The sequence below is a fragment of the Eubalaena glacialis genome, chromosome 11 (genome assembly GCF_028564815.1).
Source record: "Eubalaena glacialis isolate mEubGla1 chromosome 11, mEubGla1.1.hap2.+ XY, whole genome shotgun sequence".
Classification (NCBI taxonomy): Eukaryota; Metazoa; Chordata; class Mammalia; order Artiodactyla; family Balaenidae; genus Eubalaena; species Eubalaena glacialis.
Genome location: NC_083726.1, coordinates 6222538 through 6241814, shown reverse-complemented (window position 1 = coordinate 6241814; position 19277 = coordinate 6222538). Strand labels below are relative to the sequence as shown.

Sequence of the window (19277 nt, the reverse complement as noted above, 5' to 3'; positions counted from 1 at the left end):
GGAGGAAGTGTCTTCACCTTGGGGAACGGACGAATCAGGAGTGGGGGCTGGAGCACGAGGTCCCGTGGTGACAGGGACTACGTCTGAGGCACGTGGGTCCCCGAGATCTCGATGACTGTTTGAGGAGAGCGGAGGACAACTGGGAGAATCACGATGACTAAGGATGACGGGCTGGCAAAGGCCAGCTGTCTTCTCCACAGAATGAAGGATGGAAAGAAAGGCCATTTTCTTTAGGAGAGCTGGTCAGCGTCTGTCTCCTGGTTCAGTGGCCAGCCTGGGAGTTGGACTCAGACTCCTTCACACCATTTTTCTGCAGCAGAAAGTGGGCCTGGTATGAAGCGCTTGTCTCTGGCCAGAGATGGGCAGCACTCACACCAGCCTCCCTCCACTCTTTTCAGACACACGGCAAACATCACATCAATCTGGGCATCCTGGCTGCCCAGCGAGCAGAGGCCACATCCTGCCACCCCCACGCAGTGTTGGGAGGATGCAGTGCATCCGAAGCTTTTGAGGACTGAGTGTGTTCAGCCACTGTCTCACTTCGTTTGCTGGCTCCCACTCCTGCTGGGCAGTGTTGGGTGACCACATTAAGAGGCTGGATTACGCCTGCGTCCTGCAGGCTGACCTCCAAGCTGGTCCTGAAATGGCACCTTTGACCAGAGGCCTCATTCAATCCAGATTTCCCAGGGTATCATCATTTATAGGGGGCCTTTCAGGGCTAGGCTATGAGCTCTGGTCTTTGATCCTGGAAATAAGCTCAGCACAGCCTGCGCTGGGACCCCCGCAGAACCAAGCTCCTTGCCTTCTTTTTTTTTTTTTTTTTAATAAATTTATTTATTTATTTTTTGGCTGCATTGGGTTTTCATTGCTGCGCGTGGGGTTTTTCTAGTTGCGGTGAGCGGGGTCTACTCTTTGTTGCGGTGCGTGGGCTTCTCATTGCGGTGGCCTCTCCTGTTGCAGAGCATGGGCTCTAGAGCACAGGCTCAGTAGTTGTGGCGCGCGGGCTTAGTTGCTCTGCGGCATGTGGGATCTTCCCTGATCAGGGCTTGAACCCGTGTCCCCTGCATTGGCAGGCGGATTCTCAACCATTGCGCCACCAGGGAAGTCCCCTCCATGCCTTCTTTATACCATTCTGTTACCAAGGGCTGCCCTGGCTCACTGAGAACCCACAGTCCCTCCGTTCCTGCTGGAGAGCTCGAGCACAGGGCCTCTCAATGGGTCTCTCGGGTCGGGGGCAGGGGGGAAGGAAGGGGTTACGATGAGCACCGGCAGGGCTGTCACACAGGGCCCTGCGTAAGATCCAGGCCAGGTCTGGGACTGTGTCAGTGGTACTATGCCAGGGAATCCCCGAGCCTGGGGCTTACGGCCCCTGTACCTCATGCCTCCCAGGCCCCTTCGGGGGGGGGCCCTGCCCTTCTCTCCCCCCCAGGGGACTGAGTGCCCTTCTCAGGCAACGTCCAGCAGACTGGACAGACCCCCCACAAAGCAACGGCAGGAGACGCGTGGGGATGTCTGACCCCTTTGCCTCCATCTACCTACGTGTGCAGTCCTTCTGGTTGTGGGCAAGGTCAAAGCCGGGCCTGCAGTCACAAGCCACCCCACCTTTGGGCGTCTCTCGGCAGATGTGGGCACAGCCATGGTCTTTGTTCATGCAGTTCATACCCTCTGGGAAGAGACAGACAAGAGAGGGGTTGGGGACCAGGGAGAGAGAAAATTTCAGGCTTAGAAGAGATAACTGGCGAAATGTCACAAGCAAACGTAGTGTTCTTGGGCTGCCGTTGGCACGTGCATGGCATGCACACGGGGGGTGCACCTAGTGATCCAGATGGCGATCCCCTAGGGGGAAACTGAGGACACGGTGCCCAGGTCTAGAGCCAGGCCTTGCTCGGAGGGCCGTAAATGAGCTCGCAGGACCCACGGAGGAAAGCTCCTGACCGGGGTCAGATCACAGGGCATGGGCTACAGAATGCTTCCCAGGTCAGGGGTTTAGATGGCTTCCCCACGAAAGCAGATGTGGGTGGCATTTAAAACGATGGTGGTGCGCAGCACTTTTCAGTTTGTACGGGGATGCCATAAGCCCCCGTGGGGCAGGTGGAGACTTGCATTTCAGGCTGGGCACACAGAGGAGTGCTGACGGGTCAGGGTGCCGACACGCCCCGGCCGGCCTCCAGCTGTCGCACCCAGAGGCGCCGGCAGCCCGCTCAGCCCCCTCTCACTGCACTTCTGCATAAGTCAGACGCTGCCGTGCTGGCCCGCTGGACCCCGGGGCGGCAGAGGCTCGTCCTCACCAGCCCCACGGCTGTGTCCTGAACTAAACACCGCTCTGCCACACACAATCCCCCAGCTTCCAGAGGGGGTCTCTACGTGTACCTGGTCGTTGCAGTGCTCCCCAGGACCCACGGAACCCCCAGCCTCAGTGCAGAGCCCTGCAGGCCCGGGAGCCCCGAGCAGGCGTCCCTCCGCCCTCCGAGCTTATTCCGGGTCCAGGCCACACACGTCACTGTGTTCCTAATCTCAGCCTCAGATTCCTGCTGGTTGGCAGATGTTCCTCTTTAAAGCAAAAATGTTTGCAAACCTCAGGCACCTTTTCCTCCGAGGCCTCAACTTAAAAGGGCAGTTAGCAATGGACTCCCCTGCTGGCTGGGAAACTTCAGAAATGGGAGACTGCCGCAGGGGCTCAGGGCTGGGCCACCCCACTGCCTGCTCCGGCACCCCCAGGCTCTAGCTGCAGCGGGCTTTTTTACCTGGAGTCTTGTCCATGTTGGCCCTGCCCGGCAGCCCCTGCAGCTCGTCCTCTGGCCGATTCGGAAGTCCTGTGCCTCCCAAGGCCAGCCAGGTTCCCTGTCTTCTCCCCTCCCAGAGGCCTCGCTGAGTGCAGAGCTGGGCTGCCCACAGGCTTTGAGGGCAGGAACTAGAGACCATCCACCTCCGGAGGCCCAGTCTCTACACACCACCCACCCAGTCAGCGCCTGCCAAGCATCTCGCCAAAATGCACTCTGAGGGCCCTGGTGTGATCAGGGAGAACAAGGGTTCCCTGAGGTGGGCCCTTTGGCCCCTCTCCTGAGTCACCCACAGTTTCTGGGAAATCCCCTCCACCCCAGAAGACTTGATCCCCCCTCCCCGTCTGCCTGGAGCGGCTTGGAACCCCCTTCAGTTGACCCCGGTTGATGTTTATCTTCCTGGTGATTTGTGAGGAGTTTCCAGAATTTATGAGGTCAGGGGTCAAGTGAGAGGTTAGAGGTCACAAGTCCCTCAAGAGGCTAAGTGCAGATGAAAGGAAGAGCTGCTGTCCGCCCACACCGCCCTGAGACCTCCTTCCCCAGGTGACTCACTGGCCTCCTGTTCAAGGTGAGGACTAGCTCAATCTTGACCTCGGCCACTTTAAGCCTGGGCATGGGGCAACTGAGAATTGACAGATGTTTTAAAACACAAACACCCTGGCAGCTACCATAAAGGCTGAAAAAAGTCTGAAGTTGAAGAAGACAAAAAAAAGTCAAAATGAATGAAGCATGCATTTTGCTCAGCACGCTGACCTCTGGTTTCAGCTGATTTTATTACTCTCATTATTCCTTCACCTTGATTTTCTCACTTATGCAAATCAGATGGTCAAACTGGAGCCCAAGGAGCTTGTGTTTCTGTGTTATGGCTATAAATATTTACTAGAGATTAAATGGGGAAATTTATCTTTATTAATTTATTTAAAAATGGAAATTTAAACTTTATTACACATTAACATTAGTACGTCTTTTGTTAAAAACGGTATTTTCTAAAACAAGGAGAGCTGGCTGAGAGGAGGGGTCCTTGCAGAGGAGAAGGGGGGATGGGCGTGATTCTCGACCGTACTGTCTGGAGCCCTGGCCCCTGGTTCTCCAGGCATTTGTCACCCTTGCCTGTACTAGCGGAGAGTCTCCGTCGGCTGGGCCTGCCGCAGACTGGGCGCTCTCGGGGCCAGTCAGCTACAGCTGCCGGCCCAAAAGGCGTGTGCCCTGTAATGCCCGTGCCACTACGTCCCTCCCTCCTCCAGGAAGCCTTCCTTGGCCCTCAGGCCAGTCAAGGGCCTTTTGGACACCCACGCTGTCTTCGCTGGGGGGTGGCTGTGTGGCTCCCCTCTGCTCTCCGGGTGACTCAGGCTGCGCTCCGGGCCTCCTCAGTGACCTCACCGTCCAGGGCAGGTCTTGCCCAGGAGGGGATGCTCCGAGTGCCCACAGCGAAGGGAGGGGAGATGGAATAGCCTCGGTCTGGGCCTCACAGCTGGGAGCGGCAGCCACCCACAGCCAGGCTCACGTACGGCTGGAGAGCTTCTGCTCAGCCCGAGCGCTTCTGGAGGCTCCTGACGTGGTGGTCGTGAGAGCATTGCCATCACATTTAAAAATGACCCTAGCAACCACTCCAAAGAAGGCTACAACCGCCTAGCTAGGGGCCGGGGGTACGGCTTCCTCTGTGCGGGTGACTCAGCCCCTTGCCCAGCTGTGGACGCGGGAACTGCGTGACTTTCCCCTCCACTCTGGGGCGGCACTGGCTTCCGCGGGCCACGAGAAGCTCGGCTTCATGGCTGGCAGGACCACAGATGGTCAGGGCTGGACGGCTCCTGGCCATCCATCTTCCAAATGGGGAAAATGAGGCCTCGAGGCAGGGGTGACTGTCCCAGATCATATGGCAGGCCTGGAACCCAGGCCGCTGGGCTCCCAGCCACGGCTCTCCTGGTCTGGGGGGTCACTGAGCTACCCTTGTGGGACTCAGATGACTGACAGGCAGCATGCACTTTCTGGGGTGAACAGAACTAGGAACCCGGCACAGAGCTGGTCTAATAAATGGCACCTGTTACTATTTGTTGTCCTCAGAATTAAGAGCCTATGAGAATTCAAGGCAAATTCAGCCTCTGGGAAGCTCTCCGGGCAGCCCCTCAACGAAGCACAGAACCCCTCGCTGCTCTTTGACCTTCACCCGGCTGCCGCTGAGCACGAGGGCGGAGCCTCAGCTCACTTGCAGAACCATCACGAAGCCTCATCTCTCCTGCTTGTGTCACCTCTCTAGCCTTTCCGAACAGCGTGACGTTCCTCAAGCAGCCGTGCTTTATGACAGCTGGGGTCCCGACCTCTCACCTGCTTGTCCTCTGAGTCCCCACTCCCCCTCTGCAGCCACCACCGGCCTTCCCACTGGGCTGGAGGTATAGCAGCGCGGCCTCGGGCGGGCCTGGCCCACGCCCTCTGCAGCGGCTCCGTGAAAGGTGACGGGCTCTATGAGCAAGGTCACTCTGGCGTCCTAAGCAAGGGGAGCGCTAAAGGGCTGGCCTATGAGACCCACGCCTCAGGGCAGCACCGAGCTGAGTGGCTCCCCTTGGCGGCTAACTGATGCCTTCCTTCACTCTCTGGGCGCGGCTCAAGCTCTGTCCCGCAGACCGCGGGTCCTGGCTTTGTCTCTTCCTTCCAGCTGGCACAACGCTGAGGGCCGGCTCTGCACTTCGCCCGTGCCTGTCCCCCTGCAGCCGTCCCGCCCACCAGCCAGCGAGCTCCGAGAGGCCGTGTCTCATCCCTGCTGTGTCCCGCGCCCAGAACCCTGGCTGCACATGGCAGATGCTCAGGAGATCTTACTGGGGAGCGGATGAGAAGGCACCAGAGGGAGAGTCCAGCCCCCAGGCCGGCAGGCCAGCCTGGCCACGTGCTCACACCATCAAAATGCTCTGAGGAAGGCTGAGCCTCATGCAGGAGGGGCCGGGGCCAGGGCTCGCCTGCTCGAACCTGAGCCTCTGGTCAGATGCCTTATTCCCTTTTCTTAGCTGACAAATGGGTTGTCAGAACGTGTACCTCCGAGGGTTGCTGTGAGGCTCAAATGAGAAGACTATGAAATGTGTGTGGCACAGAGCGGGTTCCTAAGAAAGTAGGGCTGTTCCTAAAGCTTTTCTACACTGCTCCTGCTTCATTCTGCCTTGTGTAAAATGCGAGTAGCCGCTGAGTTGCTCTCTCCTGCCAACCGTGGGTAATTTGAGGGGAGATCTGACCTTTATTCTTTTCTGTATCCCAAGTACCCAGCACGGGGCCTGCCCAGAGTTAGGGATCAGCAAACAGTAACTGAAAGAAAGCAAAGAAGAATGGGGTTGAGAAAGAGAGAGAAGGGAGGAAGAGGAGAGAGAAATGAAGCCTTTCTTACCTCAGAGCAGATTAAGCCCATTGCCTATTATTTAGGGGACAAGGCGAGAGGCATAGAGAATTTGGAAAGCACTATTGTGGCATTCGCTGCTGTGTGTTCTTTGAAACACAGCATCTCAGGTCGCCTGATGTAGGGAATTCGCAATGCACGTTAAAGGCTCTGAGAAGTCCTGCAGGCACTCGTGGATAGGCCCCTCCCACTCACTCACTTAACACAGTATCCTGGGGAGCTCTGCCCCAGCCCCTCTGGGAGGCTCTGGGTTACAGGCTTAGAGACCCCAGGGTGGCCCACTTCAGCCCCTCACCTTACAGATGAAGTCACGTTGGCAGAGGGACTGCGGAGGTGCAGGTCGGGGCAGGGAACACGTGGGGCCTGGCATGGCTTCCTCTGTGCCTCAGAGCCTCAGGGATAGTGCGGACGGCTCTCCCTTCTTGTCCACCCAGGAAGGCGGTCCTGGGCACTGCAAGCTAACAGGGGTAGTACCGGGAGGGCTACTGCTGAGGGCCACGGGGCCAAGTGGAAGTTTGGATGTGAAAGGTGAACCCCGGAGCATGCAAGGTGCGTGTTACCAAGCACTTCTGCTCCAGGAGAATGGTCCTGGGCTCCACACTGGAAGGGACTTCAGGTCCCCCACCCTGCTGCAGCCCCATCCCCGCTCCTCTGAGGCAGCCCGGACCATTCCCGCCAGCTCTGGCTGGCACACTGTCTCCACAGGCTTCTCCAGAACAAGGGCGGAGCCCAGAACTGGGCACAGAGCAGGCTTCTGCGAGCCTGCGGAACCGAAGGGCCCTGTCTCACTCTGTCCTCCTGTGGCCCCCTGCTCTGTACCGTGTCTACTCTTGGGAGCTGGGCCACAAGAGAGCTGCCCCGGGGCCAAGTGCAGCCACTCCCTCGGCCTCACTCCCCGTCTTGACACCATGCAGTGCTGAGTCCAGCAGAAAGCCCTGTTCATCTCCCCTCCTCGAGGGGAAGTGAGATATAACTTCAGAGTTGTTCCCAGAAATCCTGGTCTTCAGGGGCCTGGTGCCAGTCAGGCCAGGCTGCCCGCCAGGTCGAATCTAATTTGATCCAATCCATCCAAATCCAATTACGTTCTGCAAACTCGGACCGAGTGTCTCCTTGGTGCCCAGGATGGGGCGGGGAGCAATGAGGACACAGAAGCTTTGCTGACACATCGCCAGGTCCATATTCAGACTCTGACGCTTGCTGCATGACCTTGGGCAATCACTTCACCTCTCTGAGCCTTAGTTTTCTCCTGTGAAAAGTGAATAGTTGTCGGACCTGCCTCCCAGGCACTCACTCAAGGTGCAGGTCCCTCCTCTGGGCCAGTGAGGCTGGCTAAGGGTGCAGGTAAGGACCTGAGGGACTTTATCCTGGGCAGGGGGAGCCACTGAAGGGTTGTAAACTGGGCAGCGATGCACTTTGTGTTAGAAAGATCTCTGGATGCTGCATGGAGGCAACCTGCTGGGGCTAGAGTGCAAGCCAGAAGCAGGTGGGAGGCAACTGTTATGACCCTGAAAGGGACGAAGGAGCCTGAAGGGATGGCAGCGTGTGTGGGGACAGGGACGAAGGCTGGATTTGGGACACACTTCAGAGCCCCTTTCTCTCAGTTTTCCAGAAGACATGATGTAGGGACTCGGGCTCTGACTGTACTTCCATTTAATGTAACCCTCACCGTAAGCCTGAGAAGTGGGTATGGCCGTGCCCATTTTACAAACAAGCCCATGAGAGGCTGGATCAGGGTTGGGGAAAGACGTGCCAGGGCCACACCATGCACGAGAACTCCGGGCTGCACCTTCCTCTCCCAAGCGCCCCGAGCTTCCTTCTGATGGGCCCCTCCCCAGGTTCTTGCACTCTCTAGGCCCGGTGACAGGCCCCCGCAGCCCTTTCCCACCAGGGCCTATTTTCCCAAAGGTCTCCTATCATTTTTTGATGCTCTACAAGAGTGTGCACAGAGGTAAACGATGGCGGACTCTGCCTGCCCCAAACCAGTGCGTACATCGCGTCTTCTGTAGAGCAAAGTTCACGGATGCATCTAAAGCAGGGCAGTGGGGCTGGGGGCCAATCTGTTTGTACTTAGGGGCCAGCCTTTCTCGTAGCCCCCGGCCCAGAATAACAAAGCTGGAATGTGTGCCTCTCAGGGGTCGTTGCTATGGCGACTTCATCAATAACATCATTTTCCGCATCCCTATCCCTTAAACACGCAGGAAGGGAAGGCAAGCTGGGAACGGCAGAGCAGGGAGAAGAGAACAATTACCTTGTTACGTCCTCCCCCAACTTGGGAGGAAGGGATTTTCCTCCCCTTCCACCTCATCAGTAGAAAATGACAGAGCCCAGGAAGAGGCTGGAGCCTTGGGGGGGTGACAGGAAGAGGCTGCTGCCTTCCCCAGCCCAGACTCGGCAAGCTGGCCAAGCCAGGAAGGGAGAAACAAATATGGGCTCCCACATGCTTCGAATGGGGGCGCTGAAAGGAACGCTAGCAAGGTCCCGCCGTGGGGGGAAAGGCACAGGGGCGGCAGCAAGGATGGGACGGTGGGAGAGGTGACGAGGACAACAGCTGTGCCCGTCCGCCCAGAGCCGCCTGTGTGCCAGGCTGCGCCACACGCTTTACATATGTTTTCTCACGAATTCTCCCCACCACCTCAGCGGGGCACTTCTGTCCGGTACTGGCCCACTTAATGGATGCACCGAGAGGTTAATAACTGAGGTGAGGGGGCTGGATCTAGGGGCAGCCCTGAAGCAAGACAGAATGGGGGCAGCTCTGGGCTGCAAAACAGGAAACTGAAACTCTCTGCAGGCAGATGACGACCGACCGACCGACCGTAGCTACCATTACTGAGTACCTTTTGCACCTAAGCACTTTACGTGAATAATCACCTTTAAGTCTCAGGACCATTTTTCAAAGTAGATGCTATCATCCCCACTGTGCCAGTGAGGAGAGTAGGACCCAAGAAAGGCTTGGTAACTTGCCCAACGGACACGGATGAGACAGGCGTACCGTGTTTCACTTCAGAACCTGCGCTCCCAGTGGACTTCCAGGAGGCAGTGGAGCATTCACGGCCAGGGGAGGGGCAGGGAAACCCGAGCTGTCCCCTTCTCTTCCTTACCTTTCCCCAGGGTGTGAAGCACGGAAATGACCCAGCCCCTGCCCTCCCTGGCTATGTCCACTTTTCCACATTCTGTCTCTCCAAGCCCATATCAAATGCCAGCTTCTCCAGGATGCCTGCTTTTTCACCCCAAACCTCCCCCGAGTCGGGAGTGACACCTCCATGGTCCTCAGAACCCCTGCCTGAGCTGGCTGCGGGCTGGGAGCACACCCTGTTCCCTCCTGATCCGCAGGGCCCAACCCCAGGCCCTGCACAGAGGCAGACGTGAGAACACAGGCCCTTACCATATCACTCTGCAAGGTAAGTAGTTTTGTCATCATTTTACAGAACCATTCAGAGAGATGGAGCAATTTGCCCTTGGTCACTTGGGTAGGATGTGGTAGAGCTGAAACTTGAACCCTGTTCTGTCTGACTTGAAGACCTGACCTTCTCCAGCTGCAGAAGGAACTTTATAGAGCATAAACCTGACTGTATCTTCCCATTGCTAAAAACCCTTCAATGCTCCCACCCCAGCCAGGGCCCAGGAAAGTTCTCAGCATGGCACTCTAGGTCCTCCCCATCCTCTGCTTGCCGTGGCTCTAGGGAACAGGGGCACTTGGCTGTCGGCCAGCAATTTGAGATTCTGCTTGGGTGTCACCTTTTCTAGGAAGCCCTCCTTGTTTCCACCCTCCCCTCAAGTCCCTAGGATGGATTAGGGGCCCGGCCTGGGCCTCCACAGCCCTCTGGACTCCCCTCTCTCATAACACCCACCACACGAACTGTAACTTCAGGGTTTGCTGGGTTCCCCCCACCAGACTGGGGGGGGGTCCTTGAGAGGCAGGGCCCAAGCCCAAGTCACCCCTTTGCCCTCCCCCCACCCCCTGGCCACTGCACAGTGCCCATTTCAGGCCTGAGAAATGCTTGTTAAACCCGGCTACACTGGCGAGGGGCCTGGGCTCAGCCACTCTGGGCTTTGGATTCTGCATCAGAACAGCGGCCAATACTTGGGCAACAGGACGTGTCTGTCTGCAGGCCCAGGCCTGGCTGCTGCCTGCAGGGCAGTGCTGGCCCCAAGCCTGTGCCGCCTGCCTGCCTGCCCGCCGGTCCGGCTCCACCTCGATCCCCTAATTACACTCCAACGGCATCTGTGCCTGGATGGTGCTCGGAGAGCCTCTCATTATGGGGCCTGGGCTTAACAGAATGCAGGGCTCTGTCTCCCACCCTGTGCCCCTGAAATTACATCCTTCCGGGCAATTCCAGGCCTGGCTGGGGCGCCAGCAGCTGGCTGCCCCAGACTAGACCCCCAGCTGACCATGAGCCCAGCCTACCCCAGGCTGCATCCCTAGGGGTGGCCCCACCTGGGAAATAGGAGTAAGTCTGTGGGCTTCCACTTGCCCAGAGCACCTCAATGCCAGGTCCCATGCCAGGCTCTTTGCAAACTTCCCTAATTGACTATCTTCACGATCCTGAGTGCCAGGTACCGTCAGCAGGCCCACCAGACAGGTGACGATGCTGAGGCTCGGAGAGGGCTCCCCCACCTTGTGTGGTGGAGCAGGGACCCGACCCCTGGCCAAGTGCTCACGTCACACCCCACCAGCCCTGTGCTCACTTGGCTGCCTCGGTGGCCCTCGAGGGGACTCTGCTCTGTTCTTCCTCCAGCGCCTCATTGCTTTCATCAGCCCGATCCTTTCCTCACTGGTCCCCACTGCCCACTCCCCGGCACACAGACCCTTGGGCCGTCCCACCACCTCCACCCCTGCCTTCAGGCTGGATGCCCCCTGCCAGGGCCCCGGGGGGACTGGTCCTTGTCAGTGTGCACCCTGCCTTCCCCGCAGCACCTGCTGCCCAGCTGGTGCAGCCTCGGCAGTCCAGCCCTTGTGTGATTTGATCCCCAACGCCCTCCATGTTTATCTACTCACCTGCCTACGTGCTTTCCTTCCACAAATATTTAGGTAGGGTCTCCCGGACACCAGGCCCTTCCTTCTGCAGGACCAGCCCGCTTCTTGTCTGTGCCTTTCATCCTGCTCTGCTCTCCCAGTGGCTGGACCACAGTTGAGCCCGTCGTAGGTGTGCAACTGACACCCACAGCGTGGCTGGCCCCGAAGCGCCTGCGCACTTACAGACAAAGGCCCGTCTCTGAAACCAAGCCATCCTGCTTTGAGTTTACATACAAGCAAACAGCCAGAATGGACTGGCTTTCTGGAAAGCAAGAATTGGAAGGGACCTTAAAGAGCATCCGGATGAAGCCCCTCCTTTTCCACCGAGGAGGCTGAAGCCCACCGGACAGGACTTGCCCTGGGCCATGCAGCAGTTAGCACAGCGTCCACATGTAATCTTCTGACTCCCAATCCCCTTGGCTCCCCATGCCTTGACCCTCAAGTTCAGTGTTCCTTTTTTTTTTTTTTAATTTGTTTGGCTGCACTGGGTCTTAGTTGCGGCACGCGGGATCTTTAGTTGCGGCAGGCAAACTCTTAGGTGCAGCATGTGGGATCTAGTTCCCTGACCTGGGATCGAACCCGGGCCCCCTGCATTGGGAGCACAGAGTCTTAGCCATTGGACAGCCAGGGAAGTCCAAGTTCAGTGTTCCTTCCATCACATCAGGAGGTGGCTCACGAGGCACTGCTGGTTCAGGGCTGTCGACCAGCCTTTAGGCTCACCCTTTCCCGCACTCACTCATTCTACACCTTTGCCGAGCACCACCTGTGTGCAAGCCCTGTGCTGAGGCCGCCAGCAGAGCCAGCCAGGAGGCACACACGTCACAGGGGCATTTTCAGCTAAGACCAAGTCCTTTGCCGCAGCTGCTCACTGAGTGGGCAGATGCTGTGTACATGGGCAGGTGGACAGATGGACGGATGGCCAGCTGAGACTGTGGCTGGCTCCTGAAGCGCCAGATGAGAGCAGAGGGGCAGGGCTGGCCTTCTCGGAGAGCAGGGATGGACCCCAGCCTCCCTTCAGCCCCTCACCTCTGGTGCCTTGACCAGTCCTGGCACTGGGAGCCCCTGGAAAGCCTCCTCTGTGAGATGGCAGGGGGCCTGTCCGGTGGCTGTGAGGACCACGCGGCAGTGCGTGCAGACACACGTGGACAAACGTTTGCAGAGCTGCAGGTGCCACAGGAAGGTCGGCATCGCTGAGGTGGGGCGGGCCTAGTTTTTACCAGATCTACTTCCATGTCTATTCCAGCCCTCTCTAAGGTATGTGGCCTGGAACTCGCTTGGTTTCCTCCTCTGTGAAGTGGAGAAGGAAGATCATTAAAGGGCCCTAAAGAGGTGATGGCTCCAGCTCAGGGTCCCTGCCCACCCCCTCAAGGCGCAGGTGGTGCTCAGTAAAGGCTGCCCTGCCCACCCCCTACCCCGGCCCCGTGTGGCCAGCTCTGCAGTGCCTGTCCCTTCTGAGCCGCCCCTCACCCTGGACCCCTGCCCCCTGCATCCCCTCCCAGGGCTAACCGGCCTTCCTCTTCCCGTCCCCTGCAGTTCCCTGGCTGATCACTAGGCGTCACCAGGAGCACATCCAAGCCTCTCTGAGGCCCAGGTGGCTGGGACCACAGGCCTGTGAGACTTGCCTCCTGGGTTTTCACTCTGCTTGGGCTCCAGAGGCTAGAGGTGCCCCCTTCCTTCCCCAGGGCTGCCAGACACAGCAAATAAAAACATAGGATGCCTGGTTAAGTCCAGATCTCAGATAAACAAGTATTTCCTGAGTATAAGCATATCCAAGTGTTGCATGGATCATATTTACACCAAAAAAAGTCTTCATTATTTATGTGAAATCCAAATTTCAATGGGTGTCCTGTATTTTATCTGGCAACCTTATCCCTCCCTCCACGGGGACCCTAAAGGGAGCCGTGGGGGGACAGTCAGCTCACACAGGCCCCAGGCCATGGCCTGGCTGTGACCAGGGAGCAAGTCTGTTTCTCCCTCGTGACAGGGGACCAGACGAACGTAGCCCAAGTGCAGGAAGGGCCAACGTGGCGGCTGAGCGAGTGCTCCCCCAGCAGCTTTGGGGGGCCCTGGAAGAGAAGCTACAAGAACGCTGGGGGATATGCCAGCAGGAGATTCCCTAAGGACACGAGAAGCTCCCAGGCACCTCAGCCGGTGCCTCACCTCCACTGCCCGCCACGTGCTGGGCTTTGGAGTCGCCAACACCTGGGCTCTGGGCTGGCTCGTCCTAAACCAGCTGTGCCCGCTGTCCCTGCCCGCACTTCCGTTCCCTCCCCTGCACAACAGGGTGGCAGCTGTTACTTCCCAGGGTCCTTTGAGGATTAAAGGGTGCCAAGGACTTGGTACACAGTAGGAACTCAACAAATGTTGAGTACCTTTCCCTTTCCCCAGGGACCGTATCAAGGGCATGAACAACCACCTTTGGCAACTTACGCTGATTCCCACCATTTATTCTAACCTGAACAGACTGCCGAACGGTCACTTCACTCGGTAAACAGATACATGGGCACACACTGGGTCAGCCACCGTGTGGGCCTGGGGAACAAGGGGGCAAGTTTGGGGCAGCAGGGAGGATCAGTGTTCCAGGAGAGGAATCAGCTCATGCAGAGAGGCTGACATGCTTGCCTCGAAGTCAGAGACGGCTTCACAAGAGGTGAAGCGAGATGGGTTTTGAAGGATGATGAAGAGTTCTCCAGGAAGTGAGGGGGATGGGGAATGGCACTTGAAGCAGAGGAAATAGCACACAGCAAGGCCCATGACTGGTAAAGGGCTCCCCGGTCACGAGGAGAACAGAAGGCAGGTGGGGGATGGGCGAGGGGCCGCCCTCTGCAAGGCCTTGGAAGGCGGTGAAGGCCGAGCTCCTGGTGCGGGAGAGACAAGGGTTTGTTGTGGCAACTTCATGACACGCACGGCAGGGAGAGGAGGCACAGGAAGGTCCTCAGTGGGGAATGACATGGCCAGAGGGTCACGCAAAACAGTGGCTCCCACTGCTGTCAGAAGGCGGATGGGACAGGGAGACCGGGGAAACAGTTAACTGAGGGGAAGGGTGAAGCCTGGCCCCGGGAGGAGGGTGGAGAGGCAGGGCCCCGGGGCTGCAAGGGGCTCCAGGCAGTGGGCAACCCCTGCTCCCACCCCTCTATCCATTTGTTCATTCAGTATCATTGGTCTCAGGAGTTGGTAAGATGTGGGTTCATATCTTGACTGTGCTACTTACTCACTACGGACAAATCTCTTGGCTTCTCAATCTCCATTTTCTCAACAGCAGAATGGGATAATACAGCTACACAGCACATCTGGTCACTCCCGTCACAGTCTGGGCACAGTGCTTGGCACATAGTGATGCCCAGTGACAGCTGACAGTTTTACCAATTTCAGGTCCAGGCACTCTGCTAGGGGACAGAGTATACACATATTCTCTCATTTTGGTCCTCATGAAAATTTCTATAATGAACACTAATGTTTGTCCCATTTCACAGATGAGAAACTGAGGCCCCAGACGTGCAGCCGAGAAGGGAGCCAGGGCCAGGGCCAGCTACCCCTGCGCTGTCCACACTAGGAGGCCGAGGTCCTGCAGCGTGGAGGAAAGCCCACCGTCAATGCCACTAAGTACTGGGGTCCCTGCAGGGCTGCCTGGCAGGGGCTGGCTGGAGGCCAGGTGTGCCCAGCCAAAGGAGTTGTTTATGGGATGGGAGGCTCGTAAAAAATAATGGGCTGGATTTATCGTCCCCACCTCCAGGGCCGTTCTGGACTGCAAAGGGCCGGGACAGGCCTTCTCCGGCAGCACCATAAATCTGCCCACTAAATGCGAGAGCTGTTTATTCTCCCGCCCACCTGGTCTGTAGGCCAGGGCGGGGGGAAGAACCTGCCCCACGCTCCGCCCCAAGGAGCAGCCAGAGGGGCAGCCCTGAGGCTGGGGTGGGGGACTCTCCGGCATGGCCACCATTTCCCCTCTTAAAACAGAAAATTCCCGGCCACACATACTCATGGGGAACCTAGCACCCACAGCTGATGACAGAAAGCCCTGGAACAGGGCAGGGGGTGTCCCTGGTCCTGTAGGAAGCACGCTGGGGCCTCTTAGGTCAAGGCCTGGCCCAGACCCCACCATGTGGGAATCACGCCCCGGGAAGCAACGGGAGCCGGCCAGCCAGGCACACTGATGGGATGCTAAGCTGACGTTCGGCGGGGGTGGCTCAAGCGAGACTGTGAGCCTCTGGCCACAGGCATTTGAGTCCGGAGGTGGGGGTGGAGCAGGAGAAGAAAACCTAACTTTGGCGTCAGAACGCTGGCCTCCCATCCTGAGTGCTGCCTTGCGCTGTGGCCCAGCTGGGGTTCCCTCCCGCGGCGGGGTGACAGCGCTCACCCGAAGTGCTTCCCGGGGTAGCTGCGAGCATCACAGCACCATGTGATGTGTAAGAGCACCGCGAGCTGCAGAGGGGGGGCCGGGCCGGGCGAGGACCCCTGCTGGCTGGGACGGGAGGAGGGGCGGGAGCAGCCGGACAGGAGACAAAGTCCAGAGGAGGGTCAAGGACCGGCCTGGAGGAGCGCGAGGGGGGGGCCCAGGACGGGGGCCGGGCCGGGGCGGAGAGGGCGGCCATCTCCCCTGAGAACCACCGGCCCTCTGCCCTGACCCGTCCCCAGGGACCCGCGCCCGAAAACTGCCCGGGGACCTCTGCCGAGGGGTCCCCTGCCGGTCCTGCGGGGGTGTGGGCTTTGGGCAGTGGGCTCGGGGCGAGGCTCCCGGCGGCGGCGGCTGACCCGGAGCGGCTGAGGGCGCAGGGCCTGTGCTCCACTTCAGGGTCTGAGTGCGGCTGGAAGGAGCGCTCTCCTCCAAGGGCCACGGGGGAGCCCAGCCCCCTTCCCCGGCCTGGCCACGGGGCAGTGAAGTGCAGTACAGAAGGCAGAGCACGGCTGGCCCCATGCCCCCTGCGGGGAGCTCAGAAAACTCCCGAGCCCCTGCCCCCCGACCAAGCCCGGTTCCTGAGCTCACACCCACCATCCCGGCCACCTGCTCGGGTCCCAGGCTGAGTGGGCGAGAGAGCGTGGGCACCCGCACTGTGCGTGAGTTGCCCCGGGCACCTGCGGTCAGGACGCTGAGCCAGAGGCTGAGCAGGACCCGGGCTTCAGCTTCATGAAAAGCAGAGACTGGCTGGTCCTGCTGTGGGCGCCAGGCTCCCCTCCAGGGTTCCGGACTCTAAAAAGAACAAGGCCCCACGTGGACCAGAGCCACTGGACCCTCCTTCAAACCGCCACTGAAGTACTCCGCACCTACGTGATGCGGGGGCCGGGCCTCTCTGCAGAAGGGCCTGCCTGCCCTGCAGCTCACCTTCCGCTCAGCCACCCTCCTGTACACCCACACTGCCCCCGGTGAGGTCCAGACTCTGATGGCCACCAGGGCCACCTCCCAGAAAATTGCTTCATCTCCCTTTCCAGCCCGCAGTGGGTAGCGATATTCCCCAAATGTGGATCATACGCCCACCCCTGGGGCTGATGGGGGCCCCGTCACTGTCACAGCAAAGTTCAAACTCCTGCCAAACACGGTCTCCTGACCCTCTCACTTCTGGCAGCTTTGGGTCCGGTTTCAGGCTCTAGGACCCACTCTCTCCAATGGGCAAAGAAGGCTGCAGGGACACTGACTCTTCTGGCTACCAGAATAAAGTTGGAACCTTAGACGGCAGAGAAGCCCTGGCCAGAGACGAGAGGCCAGGCCGGCCTGCATGAAGGGCCCAGGCAGTGAAGAGCCGCTGGACGACCTCAGGGTGAAAAGACAGGAAGGGTGCCGGGGGCGGAGCGGCAGGAGACCCAGAATCTGTACGTGACCCCGTGAGAAAAGCATCACGTACAGGGAAGGGGCTCATATCCGAGTCCCCCTTCCTCTCCATTGAGGCTGCATGGCTTACAGAAATGACCTGAGGTCAGGACCAGCACTGGCACCCAGCCCACCAGGCTCTGCCACAGAATCGCCTCCTCAGTCAGACAGGGCTGGAGGGTGACAAGTGTCTGAGGGCCCTCCCTGCTCAGACACCATCCCAGAACTCAGGCCCACAGAGGGCTGTGACTGCACGTCTGTCTAGGGTCTCTGCCTCTCCATCTTCAGAGCCCTACTCCAAGTCGTTTTTCAATGTCAGCTGCCTCCATTACTTTCAACCCAGGTCTGGACCCAGGCGGCCCCGCCAGCTTCTCGCCCCCTCCTTCCCATCACTGCCGCACAATCCCCCAAAAGCCCCCGGCCATGCCGCCCACTCGCCACTCCAGCTCCTTCAGAGGCCACCCGCCCTCAGGGGCTTCTTCTTTGATCCCTCTCCACCTCCCCCAGGCTCCCAGCCCTCAGGCAGAACTAAGTTCCCTGTGATCTTAACAGGCTGCTGGCTGAGCCCCTCAGCACTGTGGCCCAGGGCCCGAACTGACCACCCAGTACGTGATGCCACGCCACGCCACGCCACGCCACACCCTGGGTGCAGATTTGAGCATCACAGCCCCAGTCCAGGTTGACCAGCACACTGGGTGAGGCAGTCCCTCTTCTCTTTAGAACCCAATTTCCATGCCTGACCAAAGAAGGGGTGAACCACGGCATAGCTGTAGTCTCTTCAAACACCGGGAGGCAGCCACAGAAGCTGGTCATGATTTGAACCCAGACCGCCTACGTGCCAGTCCTGGTACTACTCCTAGGATCCACATGACCCCGGGCACACTACCTGCCTCTGTTATTTGCCATCTGCACATGGGAGTAATAGTACCTACCCCATAGGGCTCAAGGGGTTATGAATGAGGTAATTTTAGGGTGACAATATGCCTTGGTTTGCTTGGGACAGTCCCAGTTTATACCTGCTGCCCCGTCACAATTAATAGCGCCTCCTTTCACTCTCAAAAGTGTACTGGTTTGAACATTAACTTATATAGCCCCCCGGTTAAGAGAGGCAAAGTGCTCGTAATGTGCCTGGACGAGTACTCAGCTATTCAATTATTATTAAAATGCTAATTCTTGGCTGCCGAGGCGGTTACACAGATCCACATGTAATAACGTGGCCGAGAACCATACACGCACACCGTACTAACGCCAACTTCCTGGACTCGATACTGTTCTCTAGTGATGTAAGATGTGACCACTGGGGGGAACTGAGTGAAGGGTATGTGGGATCTTGCCTTACTATTTTTGCATTTCCTTATGACTCTACAATTACTTCAAAATAAAAAGTTTCAAAAACCCTATTGTTTGGTCTCTAGCTACAGTTGAGTACAAACTTTCAGATAAAATGAACAGATCCTAAAAATACTTCACGCAGGGGTCTAATAAACAAAAGGATGAACTCTAAGAGAGGTCCCAGAGTATACCTGCAAACTCGGAAAGAGGTGAAAACGGCTCCTGTGAGCAAACAGCTGTGGCAAAGCCCAAGCCCTTTCCTGAGAAGCCAGGAGCCCTCAGGCTTCCACAGTCTTCACCTCTGCGCGTGGAACCTGGGCTGCTGGCTTCACATCAAGACCCCCTACAGACAGGGGTGCGGAACGGCAGACAACAGCAGTATCAGAAGAGTTACCTCCAGCCCAGAAGCTGGGCCATTCAGCACGGCGACAGACGTTAACAAGCATTCTCTGGCCTTCAGAGGAGTGGCTGTCTCAGTCACTGAGTTCGTAACAAAAATTGTGAATTGTAGGGAAAAGGGACCGGGCCAACTTAGGCTGTTCCTCTGAAGAGAGAAGGGATCGGGTGAGCCATCTCGGGAAATCTCCACTACGAAATGTTTTTGAACTCTTGGTGCTTAAAGAGGCACACTTGGTACCTGGGACGCTCACACTTGAGGAGCATCTCTGCTTCTCGCAGGCCTCACCCCGCCTGGGCCGGCTGCACGGAGCAGGTGCAAGCCTCATCGGAACCCTCCACACAGGCTGCCCAGGCTCAGAGGCCAGCCCGCCAGAGCACGGGTCCTGCCGTGCCACTGGCTGCATCCTCGGGCAAGTCTCCGATCCTCTCCGCGCCTCGGTTTCTTAGTCTGTAAGGATGTAACATGCGAGTGCTTGAAAAGCGCGCATCACGGCGCCTGGCAGGCGGTAAGCCCCCAGGACATGCAGCTCTCACCATCACCATCATCATTTAATGCAGAAGAAGCCGAGCTTT

General features: G+C 58.2%; 1 protein-coding gene across 2 annotated transcripts in view; it reads right to left on the bottom strand.

Annotated features, from left to right (window-relative positions):
* Positions 1–19277, bottom strand: part of SCUBE1 (signal peptide, CUB domain and EGF like domain containing 1) — a 133116-nt gene that overhangs the window by 60742 nt on the left and 53097 nt on the right. For both annotated transcript variants that reach the window (XM_061204418.1, XM_061204419.1), the window contains exon 5: positions 1540–1665. In XM_061204418.1, coding sequence (XP_061060401.1) covers positions 1540–1665 — 126 coding nt within the window. The remainder of the gene's footprint in view (positions 1–1539; positions 1666–19277) is intronic.